This window comes from Sceloporus undulatus, chromosome 1, assembly GCF_019175285.1.
Source record: "Sceloporus undulatus isolate JIND9_A2432 ecotype Alabama chromosome 1, SceUnd_v1.1, whole genome shotgun sequence".
Lineage (NCBI taxonomy): Eukaryota > Metazoa > Chordata > Lepidosauria > Squamata > Phrynosomatidae > Sceloporus > Sceloporus undulatus.
Window position 1 is genome coordinate 53,208,110 of NC_056522.1, and position 12,612 is coordinate 53,220,721.

The following is a 12,612-nucleotide window of genomic DNA, read 5'->3' on the forward strand; positions in this document are numbered from 1 at the left end:
CCATCTGCAGCCCTAATCCCAGCTGTCCTTATGCTGCCGCTTTTCAAAAACAGGAGCTTGCTGTTTTTTAAAAGCCACAGGACAAGTGCAGCTAAAATCCGTGCTGCAGATAGGTTGCACTCACTCAGTTGTGGCTGAGTGCAATAATACCCACTTTTTAAATTAAACACGACTTTATCCCATGGGGATAAGTCGCTTAAAACTGAATGCGATAATCTCCTATAACTATAATGCAAAGAGGTCCTATAGCAACTTTGGCCTGTTACAGACAGCCAAAATAATGCTTCGAGTCACAGTGGGAGGTATGGTGTTTCAATGATGCATGCGCCTAAGAGTCCAGAAGCCACACCAAAGCCACGCTCCTGGAGCGTGTGCTTGGTGTGGCTTCTGGACTCTTAGGACGCATGCATCATTGAAACACCATACCTCCACTGTGACTCGAAGCAGCTTTATTTTGGCTGTCTGTAACAGGCCTTTGAGACTAACTGAAAGAGACCTGAGCCTATTTGCTCGGATGTATGCGTCTGAGAAAGTAGACTGAAGTCTACAGAAGTTCATGTTGCCATCTTCCTTCATTCAAGACACTATCAGAGGGGAGTAAAGTGTCATGAAAATGTGATTAAAATGTGGTTATAGCATAATTGTGGGGAAGATTATCACACCCCCTCACTCTTCTCCCCTTCATGTCCTGTGCATAAACTGTAATGGACACATCTTTGGGTAACAAAGGAAACACAGTCTCAATGGTGCTAGAAGATTCCTTTGCATACTGACTTTCCAGACTAACATAGCTATGTCTTTGAATTATAACTGTAATGTTTGCAAATATATTGCGAAGTTAAACAAAGTAATCAGCCACACATGTAAATTACATTAAGTAGACTGTATTAATCACTGTATGATTGATTTTCTCTCATCAATAATTAAAAACTATAAAATCTTATCTTAATAAATTTACCATTGTCAGAAAAATTCCAAACTCTGGATTTAAATCTACAACATCTCCATCAGAAAATATGAATTGCTTTTTCCTTTCTTTTCTTGCTGTCAAAATGATATAAATTTGTTGAGCTGCTACAGACAACACCGGTAATTCAATTCTATTAAATTCATCAAAGCATCCCCAAGAGCCAGATTGTGCAAGACCTGAAAAAGAAATGATTTTTTTCTCAATTATATCCTTATTTTAATGGATTTGTACTTCTACAGCATCTCAGCACCATATTCTTCTTGAACTATACCCAAAGAAGAAACATTCTAGTCTGTTTCTGGTTTGTATGCTGATGTTATAGAAAAGTGATCTGGAAGTATCATCCATTGTCAGCTTGCTCTGAATGTCATCCTGTACAGAATCTAGGAGCGTTATTTACTGTCAGAAAAAAAATGGTTGGATCTATTAATTCAGTTTCACCAGATTACTAATTTCTCTAGCTGCATGTCTGTTTCAGTCTGTGTTTACAGCTGTTTGTGCAGTAAAAATTGTCAGAGATTCAGCATGAAAACACATATTTCTTGTGTTTTTCATTAATATAATTTATTTTTGTGTATATGTTACCCTAACATAAACTGTTTGTATGTGCATGCACACTTGCAAATATACACATAAATAACCAGACACACACCCAAAGTGCATTTTTAGTTTTAGTTCTTTGCTGAGTTGGGAACCAGATGGCAGCATTCTGAACGGTACAAATTCTGGCACTCTCATATGTAAGAATAAAACATTGGGGTTGGAGTGGATGGCTCTTGTGGTGTCTTCTCACTCTTTGTCAAAAGCCCACTAAGCAAAGGTATGAGTCAGCATACTTTTCCTGATGATTTTCAACATTTCAGGGTATTTGGGGGCAGGAGAAAGCAGGTTTGTACAAAAAGCATTGTATTTTGTGCAAAATAGATATTTTGTGGAGAAACAGTTTATACAAGGTTTCTCATGCATAAAACAATGAAAACAATTCTCAGTCAATAGTTTTAAAAAGTCTCACATTGAATGACATGTTGAGACACACTTTCTTGTCAAGAATGAGAAAAATATTGCTTATATTCTTTCTGTAGAAAGGAAATGATGGTGCATGGAAGAAAGGCAAAGTATGCTTAATAATCCTTTTTCTCAGCTTTGTTTTTGTTGTATAACTTAAAATTGTTTCTGACGTTTGGGGACCGTAAGGTGAATCTATCATGGGGTTTTCTGGGGCTGAGAGTGTGTGACTCACCTAACATCATCCAGTGGGTTTCCATGGCTAAGCAGAAAATAAACCCTGGTGTCCAGAGTCATAGTCCAATGATCAAACCGTTACACCACCTCTGGTTCTGTCTATTATATCACATCTTAACTTGGTCTTCCATTAAAACTATTGTTCTAATTTACATTGCTACTTCCTTGATTTTGACAATCTAATCCTATGCATATTTACTCAAAAGCAAATCCCACTGTATCCAACTATCTATACTCCCATGTGTGCAAAGTACTGCTCTTTTACAACAATTTTAAGTCCCTTTTCATTTTTCAAAAGGCTGCATGCCCTGCCGTATATTCCCTGGGCTCCATACCACATAGAAGCCTGTGTTTTAAACTTTCTTAGCTCAGATATCTATGTCATAATGCACAGACACAGGTAGGGCCAAGGAAGCAACTGAATCTGGAGGCAGAGATAGTGGGCCCTTGGTTTATTTAAACATATAATGTGCTTCCATGTGAGGACCATGTAAAGAGAGCTTTTTCTAGCTGAGATGTCATGATCTGCTTTAAGGGTCAGGGCAGCTCTACACTACCATACACCAGTGCAGACAGAACCCAGATGCTTCTTCATGCCAAACTGAGAACTATGAAAATCCAACACTGGATTTTATTTACAGCATATTACATATTCTTCTGTATGAAGACATTCCCACACTTAGTAAACATATCTACTCTAATTTCTAATTTCACTCTTCTATGCTCTTCCATCCATCAAAAGCCCTCACCCTTCCCCAACACTCACTTTGTTATTCTTTGACACTGGAGATTATCACTCAGCATTTTAAACCATCTGCAGCCTCTTGGGTTGGAGCTGGGATGTGGGATCGAGGCAGGGATTATTTTACAATAAATAACCGCTGAATCGCCAGCCACCATCAGCCTCGGTCCCAGCCAGGTCCCAGCCACACTCTGCCAGTATTTTTTTTAGAAGCTAGAAAGCTTTTTACCTTCTAAAAAGTGCTGGCAGAGCATGACTGGAACCCGGGCTGATGGCGGCTGGCAATTCAGTGATGATTTAGTGTGTAATAATCCACACCTTCATCCCACATCCCGGCTCCAGCCTGGGAGGCTGGAGCAGATTTAAAATGCTGAGCGATATGCTCCATTCTGTGCTGGCCATTCAAAAACTTAGTAAAGCAATATGTTTAAGAACATTCTTTGACCACACAGACCCTCAACTAATAGATGGAAAATCTTAGCTTCTTTGATATGAGTTTCTACTGGATCAAAGCCATTCAGATCATTCATAAAGAAAGTCCAAACACAACAGATTACATCATCCTCATTTTCTCTCTCTCTCTCTCTCTCTCTCTCTCTTTCTTTTTGGGCATACTCCCAAGATAATATTTTTTTCCCTACAATTTGGTAGTAAAATGTTTACTATCAAATAAATCCTTCTGCATTCAATGAAACTATATCCTATCAGTTGCATCCTGAATATGGTACCTCAACCCATACTTGTGTGCCCACTGATTCTTCTCGGTTTGCCCAAAAACTGGTCTTGACTAAACTTTTGTGATGTATAGTAACTGCTGGTTCTGTCTGATGTATTAAACAGAATAGCAGAACAGTAGTGTACCTGATGTTATGTTAAGGGTTGCTGGTTTTATTATTCATTTTCACTATGTCAAGTCTTACCTTTAAAAATTCGGCCCAGTCCTCTGAAATCCATTTGGTCAGAACAGTTAAACACTACTACATATTTTCCCAGTGCTTTCCCCATGTCTTTTGTGGTTTCTGTTTTACCAGTACCAGCAGGTCCCGCTGGAGCTCCTCCCATGTTCATTCCCAGCGCCTGAGCTAAAGTAATATAACACCTGTAAATGCAAATTCAAACAGTTTCAATGTAAAATATGTTTGCATATATGTATATTTGAAAGACTGTAAATGCAGCAGAGTGATGTGAATTTTACATTTTGAATTTTTATAATACACAAATTTCTCATCAAATCTGGCAATCAATGCAGGAATTCAGTGCACTCAAGAAGCAGGATTTAGTGCCCTACTTTGGAGTACTAAAATTTCCTAAGGCAGATTTAGTATTTAATAAATCCCCTCTTCTCACCTGTCTGTCAAAGGTGTTATAACCAGACGATCTGTGCATCCCAGAAATTCATTTTGATAAATAAAATCAACATCGGTAATAGATACCAGTGTTTGATCGACATCTTCCTTAAAATAAAATCTGCTCTGCTTTAACCACTCAAAATCAGTGACTGATCTGATATGCATTTTAACCTTTAAAAAAGAGAAATAAACACATGTGATACCAAAGCTGTACAGAATTATCATTCATGATTTGATTAATTTAAAGTGTGTGCTCACACTGTTACTTAAAACATTCTCACATCATCTGTTTTTCTCCTCCTAATAATATTATAAACTCTCCCACTAATACTCTGTATAGATTAATATTGTTTCCTAGATTATTGAATTATTAATCATTTGTATATATTTTATTACTGATCTCTTCTTAATATATTGCATTATTAATCTATTTAGTCAATAATGAATACAATCTTAAATATTGTCGTTAGAAATATTGAATAATGTTATGGTTCCCATCTTCCAGTCTTCTTGCCAATCACTATAAAAAACTTCAGATTAAAAACAAACCGATTTACTAATTTTCCTATTAAACCTTCTGAACTGGAATTAGGCAGATGGCCTCAGGCAGTAATGCTCCTAGCTGTGAAGACCCTAGATCTGTTTTCCAAGGCAGGCAGGATTGCTGAACTGGATTGTACTACCATTTCAAATCTTTGAATATAAGTGATTATCTGGATCCTTCCTATTCTCAATTTGCCTCTTAATGGGCTACACAATATGTCTTTAAATCTGTTATCATTTTAAGATTTGGAGCCTAATCACATGTCCTCAAACATTTCAATATGAAAACTGAAAAATATGTACAAAGCACTGCCACATTATGATCAAGATGTCAAAAGTTATTAATGAGGAAGAACAGACAAGCTAGAAGAGGCTGCAGCTGTTTGCTTTTTCCTGAGCCTACTGAGAAAGGCAAGATTCTGCCTCTTCCTTTCCTCTTCCCCCACTGCTGAGTTAACTCAGTGCAAGCCACTTTTGCACTTTGAATTCATTTTGCAGCAAATAAAATTAACAGGACAAAAGGGAAAGTGGAGAAGGGGATAAAAACTCGGACATTTTAAAAGCAGCTTAAAAGGAGGGATAACAGAGGATTAATCAGGACTGTTCCTGCCAAATCAGGACATTTTAAGACTATACAATTCATGCCATTTATGTACAGTTAGGGCATTACAATCAACTCTGTTTAGCTAAATCCCTAAGTGAAAGTCTCCAGGTCTTCTCCCTGAGGATTATTCATGTAATCCTAAATCTTTTGGCCTGTGAGGGAGAGAATAGGCTGGCCCAGCTCCATCGGGGCTAGCCTGAAGAAAGAGGCTCCTCCCTCCATAACTGTCATCTTTTGGCCTATGAGGCGGAGAACAGGCTGGCCCAGCTCTATCAGGGCTAGCCTGAAGAAAGAGGCTCCTCCCCCCCTTAACTGTCATCCTTCAGCCTATGAGGGGGAGAGTAGGCTGGCCCAGCTCCATCAGGGCTAGCCTGAAGAAAGAGGCTCCTCCCTCCATATCTGTCATCCTTCGGCCTATGAGGGAGAGAATAGGCAGGCCCAGCTCCATCAGGGCTAGCCTGAAGAAGAAGAGCCCTCCCTCCAGTCCATCTGCCTTGGTCCAGGCCTCAGAGGGAGAGAAGAATGCTGGACCCTTCCCCCTCACCATTCCCTTCTCTTTTTGTGTCGTGTCTTTTTAGATTGTAAGCCTGAGGGCAGGGAACCATCTATTATCCCCTCTGTTGTAAGCCGCCTGGATTCCCAGTGATTGGGTGGCATATAAATAAATCCTATTATTATTATTATTATTATTATTATTATTAAATCATAGTCCACACTGTAACTGTCTGCTATTTCTTTTGCTTTCTGTCTTGGATGGCCTGAAGATATACTAACATTATTGATTCATCATCACCCACTGCCTTTCAGACCACATATAAGAACTACAGTGTGTGCAATATAACGTATTTATAAGCTGCTAATGTGCATTGTGTTAAATAGGCCCACCTTATTGTGTGCCACAATAATGATCCTTCTTGATCTTCCTCAACAGTTATTTCAAAACCATGCCTGTTGCTGGTTTATGCACAATTATATATCTTTCTTGACCCTGATATTTTGTCAGAAGCACCGTTCTTTCTGATTACTAAGGCATGCTAAAATAACTTGCAAGAAATATTACTCAAATACTGTGGCTTCTTTCAATTTAGTACAGTGGTACCTCGGGATACGAAATGCGCGGGTTACGAAATTTCCGGGATACGAAAAAATCCCATAGGAAATAATTGTTCCGGGTTACGAAGGTTTTTTCGGGTTACGAAAAAAATTTTGGTGCTTTTCGGCGCTATTTCACACGAAATCGCGGCTTTTCCCCATTAGCGCCTATGGGTTTTCGGCTTACGAAGGCTTTTCGGGTTACGAAAGCGGCCGCGGAACGAATTAATTTCGTAACCCGAGGCACCACTGTATTGGCTTTATTCCAAACTATGCCCTTCATTCTGGGAAGTGATGATTATGAGTGCAACTATACTAACACAAATTATTATTTGCCATTAGGAACAATAGGGGTTTCAGCTTCCCTATTGTGTTTCTACTTTTTTGGAATAGTTCTGTTCCTTCCTCACCTCAGGCTTGATTTCACATCCTCTCATACCCATTCTTCTCTATCTGTTAGTTGTATAGGTAGAAGTAGCAGACCTCACTTTTCCTCTCTCCCATATAGTTCAGTCTAATAAAACTTTCTTTCCAGTAAACATGTTCTTTTACTAATGATTCCAAGCATCAGTTTCTATACATGTTCACACTCCGTCTTATTCTGAGTTTTGCCCCTTGCCCTAAAATCTTACTACCACTAACCCTTAAACATATTGCACCACCGAAAGCTGAAATGGGATCTCTTGGCTTGGTATTAATTCCAGTAGATATAGGAATGAATCTCTATCAATATTTTGAGACAGGGGTTTATCTAAAGATATTTATAAAGGTAGTAAACCATTGAGGTGCCCCTGATTTAAAGTACTTTTGGAGTCCATAATAATATCATTAAACCTACAATGAAGATCTGAGAGGTTTCAGATAATCTGACTAACAGAGGTGTATTCCATCTCCTCCCAGCCACTGTTGAAAGTTTTGAGGCTTGATCCCAATCCTGGCTAAACCAAATAACAGTAGTAGATAGTGTACCTTGAACAGTTAGATATGGATTACTTTTAAATTTTCAGAAATGTATAGTTATACTTTACCAAGTCATCAAAGATATCTCGCTGATGCACATGAATGGTAATGAGAGTTTCAAACTTCACTCTGTCAAACTTGGAAAGATCATGAGTAGTCTGGCCAATAAGTGTATTTAGGATATCTAGAAATTTCTGATTGGTTATTGACATAATTTTTCTATCATCCTTCGCATTGGTTAATGCTTCTTCTGAATCATGAGTCCACAGCATTTGAATTCCCAGCAGCCCTACCTATAAATTTAACACATAATAAACAATGCATATGAGCATTTATAGTGCATTTCAATTAATAACAAACAGCCCAAGAGTTTGTAATTTAATAATTATAATTAAATTATAATTAAATTATAATTTAAAATGATTAATTTAAGTGATTATCAAATGATGGAAAATGCTTAATCCCTGTTTTACCTTCTATTCACCCTGTCAGGTTAGTTAAAAATAAAGTACAGTTGGCCCTCCATTTTCACGGGGGATCCATTCCAGAACACACATCCCCCATGAAAATGGAGGCTCACGTGTATTCAAGCCCCATAGGCTTGAATGGGGCACTGTCCATGCATGTGCTCAGAGCGCACACGCCAAGCACGCACCCCATTGAAAATAGTGAAGGTTGCTCCTCTGTGGATTCTCAAGGGAGTAGATCCAAGATCCACGAGTTAGGAGGAGCAGTTGTACATATAATCTATGATTTCTTTATGGATTAGGATGCCAACCTGGCATTCTTTACAGAAACGTGGCTGGGAGATTACAGTGCCCCCAAATTAATCCATGCTCTCCCAGAGGGTATTGTGTTAGTGAGCGTGATGAAAAGTGGGCATTGGGGTGGAGTAGCTGTGATCTGTAAAGATCATCTTAATCTGAACAGACTACCTATTAGGGAACTGAACTGAATTACATTCAATGTGTATACCTGAGTCTGAAGACCATGGATAAATGGAATTCTGTTCATGTACCATTCATTCTGCTACCTGTCAGATTCCCTGGCTGAACTCAAGGAACTGGTCCAGAGATGGTGTTGAAGTCACCCAGACTTTTGATCTTGGGTGACTTCAATCTTCCATTTAAGACCAATCTGTCAGCATCTGTGACACACATGGGCCTATCCCAATTGGCCTCAGAACCACATATTCAACATTTATGCTGTTTTCAGTTCTGTGCATATGGATCTCTGGGTGGAGATGGTTAATACCTCAGCAATGTTGTGGGCAGATCATTTCCTGGTCAAAGTTAGTATAACAGCTACTGTTTGTCCCTGCAGCAGTGCTGGATTTACTAAGATGATATGCCCTTGAGGACTAATGGATCTATCAGGATTCCAGAATCCCTTAGGAGGATTTAAAGCTGGCATCATGGCCAATCCTGTTGAAGCCTTGGCTATTCAAGTGCTGACTAGGGCTATTGCCATCATTGCTCCAAATGATATACGGAACATTTTTGTTCTTATAAGGTGGCAATACATACAGCAAAGAAAGCCTTCTCTGCACATACTGCATCTGTAAATTCACATCCAGATGAATTATGTAGGATGGTGAGGTGGTCTAACTCAGGCACCTTTCATCCTGAATTCAATTCTAGAGGCATCAGCAGTTCACTGTGGTTCCTTTAATGATAATTTCACAGAGCGAATCTTTGCAGTGGCTTCAAGCCACATTGGGGGCATGGATCATCTAAATGCCATTTCCTCAATGCAGCCTGCTGCTTCTTTTTTACTGTGTGTTTCAGGCCTTAATTACCATGTGTCTGAAGAAGGTGTTACTGCTTTTAAGGAGTTCACAGGGTGTATGCTTGTTAACTACCTCCCTTCTTCTTTTCCCATACTAGAGCCACTGGTGATAACTAATGGGGGCTGGAGGGCCACATATTCCCCACACCAAAGCAACCTCTCAGTATCACACTCCATGAGTGTTGACTACACTATGACATCTGTCCACCATACAGCAATATAAACAAATCCAGCCTGCCCCTTCAATTTATGCTTCAGTGAAGGAATCCCAATGGTTTTTCAGACCACTCACCTGAGCTGGAAAATGATAAAGGAAGTTCAGCAGCTGGTATCCTGGATCACTAATCTGATAAAATGCTGCCTGAATTACACGGTGCAATGATGACTGCTGCATTTTCAGTAAATCCATCAGCCATAGCTCTACAGGTCCTTTTGCATTCACTGGAGTGTCCAACTGAAAAAAAAGACTGTATTAGTCAAAACAGGATTTAAAGAAGACAGTCTTTTTATTACCACTATATATTTACCTGAGAACAGAGAAAATCTATGTAATGGTGACAAACCTAGCTTCCCCCATAGCCAAATTATGAGCAAACATGTATGAAAACTGAACTGCTTTCTTTCTGGAAGCCAGCAAGACTGATACTAAAAACAATAGTAATCTCTAGTAGTCAGTAGAAGTCTTGTTGCCTAACAATGAAACTCCAGAAGTCTGTTGGAATGAGGGAAGTGAAGTGGGACTAGACCTTCTACTGAGCTCCTACTCTCTGCATGCCCTGTTTGTGGCTACAGTTTCACCTTAATTATTGAGTTCCATGTGGGCTAGACAAAGGAACTGTTACATGGATCTGTAATTGGTTGACCGGCCGAACCCAAAGGGTGCTCAACAATGGCTCCTTTTCATCCTGGAGAGAAGTGACCAGTGGGGTCCCACAGGGCTCTGTCCTCGGCCCAGTGCTATTCAACATCTTTATCAATGACCTGGATGACAGAACTGGGAGCATACTTATCAAATTTGCAGATGACACCAAATTAGGGGGAATAGCTAATACCCCAGAGGACAGGATCAAGATTCAAAATGACCTGAATAGACTAGAAAGCTGGGCCAAAGCTAACAAAATGAAATTCAACACGGAGAAATGTAAGGTATTGCACTTAGGGTGGAAAAATAAAATGCACAGATATAGGATGGGTGACACCTGGCTGAATGAAACTACGGGTGAAAGGGATCTAGGAGTCCAAGTAGACCACAAGTTGAACATGAGTGAACAGTGTGATGCGGCAGCTAAAAAGGCCAATGCTATTTTAGGCTGCATCAATAGAAGTATAGTGTCTAGATCAAGAGAAGTAATAGTGCCACTGTATTCTGCTCTGGTCAGGCCCCACCTAGAATATTGTGTCCAGTTCTGGGCACCACAATTCAGAAAGGACATTGAGAAACTGGAGCGTGTCCAAAGGAGGGAGACAAAAATGGTGAAGGGTCTGGAAACCATGCCCTATGAGGAACGACTTAGGGAGCTGGTAATGTTTAGCCTGGAGAAAAGAAGGTTAAGAGGTGATATGATAGCCCTGTTTAAATATTTGAAAGGATGTCATATTGAGGAGGGAGCAAGCTTGTTTTCTGCTGCTCCAGAGAACAGGACCCGGAACAATGGATGCAAGCTACAGGAAAAGAGATTCCACCTGAACATTAGGAGGAACTTCCTGACAGTAAGGGCTGTTGGACAGTGGAATGCACTCCCTCGAAGGGTGATAGAGTCTCCTTCCTTGGAAGTCTTTAAACAGAGGCTGGATGGCCATCTGTCAGGGATGCTTTGATTTGGATTTCCTGAATGGCAGGGGGTTGGACTGGATGGCCCTAGTGGTCTCTTCCAACTCTATGATTCTATGATTCTATGATTCTATGTATTCCATTGTGAAAAGCTCATTTCCCTTTCCTAGATGGATCTCAGAAAGGTGGTTTGAATATGAAAGACAAAGTAGCTTATTTCAGTGGAAACAATGCTTCTCCCCGAACTTTTGGGCTGGGGAGGAGATTTTGCTGGCCTCTCATTGTAGAGACCAGCATTTTAAAGGAAAACAGCATGCTCTGCTGGCTGTTGGGAGAGGAGGGGGCAGGGTTTGGCCTGCTTGAGGCCTGCCTGCCCAACCTCCTCTCACTTGGCTTCAAACGCTGGCCCACCCTCCCGCCTCGACATCAGTGTGAAAATTAATTCTGGTCGCCTCGGGGCTGAGTAGGAATTTTCTCCCCTTTTCAAGGGTTTTCCTCTGAATGCCTGTCTTGGGGCGATAATGGACTGGATGAGGGAAAACCGACTCAGGCTGAATCCAGGTAAGATGGAGGTACTTGCTATAGGAACCCCGAATCCAGGAATGGAGTTGTGTCAGCCAGTTCTGGATGGGGTCACACTTTCCCTGAAGGATTCTGTTCGCAGCTTGGGGGTGCTTCTTGACTCGTTGCTCCAACTGACAGCTCAGGTGGATGCGACAGTCAAGAGCGCCTGCTATCACCTTCGTCTGATACGCCAACTGCGCCCCTTCCTGGAGTCGAGGGACCTAGAAACAGTAGTACATGCACTGGTAACCTCTCGATTGGACTTCTGTAATGCACTCTACTTGGGGCTACCCTTGTGCCAAGTTCGGAAACTTCAGCTGGTACAAAATATGGCAGCCAGATTGATCACGGGAACTTCTAGGAATGACCATATAACACCGGTCTTGAAGTCCCTGCACCGGCTGCCTATTAGTTTCCGGGCAAAGTACAAGGTGTTGGTGATTACCTTTAAAGCCCTACATGGCTTGGGCCCAGAGTACTTGAGGGAACGCCTTCTTCCCTATTGTCCGTCCCGTACACTAAGGTCCTCTGGAAGAAATCTACTACAGCCAAAAAAATCTAGGCTAACATCTGTCTCCCAGAGGGCCTTTTCTACTACTGCTCCTAAACTATGGAATGACCTGCCGGAGGAGATCCATCACATTTCCACTCTGGCAGCTTTCAAGAAAGCGCTCAAGACGGATCTCTTCCGGCAGGCCTTTCCAACTTAGTTACCCTCCCCAGATATAGAGATATTTGTCCCCTCATCTGTCTATTTTCCCCCACCAATGTTTCTGCCTATTTTTTGTTTGTTCAATGTTTTTAATGTTTTCAATGTTTTTAATGTTTTAATATTATTAAATATTATTAAATATTAATTCTGTTTTAGTACTGAGAATGAGGGGAGGTGGTAGGTCTAGGGTTTGATTTTTAACTATTGTAATTTGTTGTATTTTATTGTTGTAACCCGCCCGGCTTCTTCGTGATTGGGCAGGCTAGAAATAAATC

The 12,612-nt window shown here is 40.6% G+C and overlaps 1 protein-coding gene across 1 annotated transcript in view; it reads right to left on the bottom strand.

Moving 5' to 3' along the window:
- DNAH8 (dynein axonemal heavy chain 8) overlaps window positions 1-12,612 on the bottom strand; it is a 204,000-nt gene that overhangs the window by 107,819 nt on the left and 83,569 nt on the right. Inside the window, 5 exon segments of the mRNA XM_042456521.1 lie at window positions 959-1,146; window positions 3,875-4,053; window positions 4,302-4,474; window positions 7,571-7,795; window positions 9,583-9,731. Coding sequence (XP_042312455.1) covers window positions 959-1,146; window positions 3,875-4,053; window positions 4,302-4,474; window positions 7,571-7,795; window positions 9,583-9,731 — 914 coding nt within the window.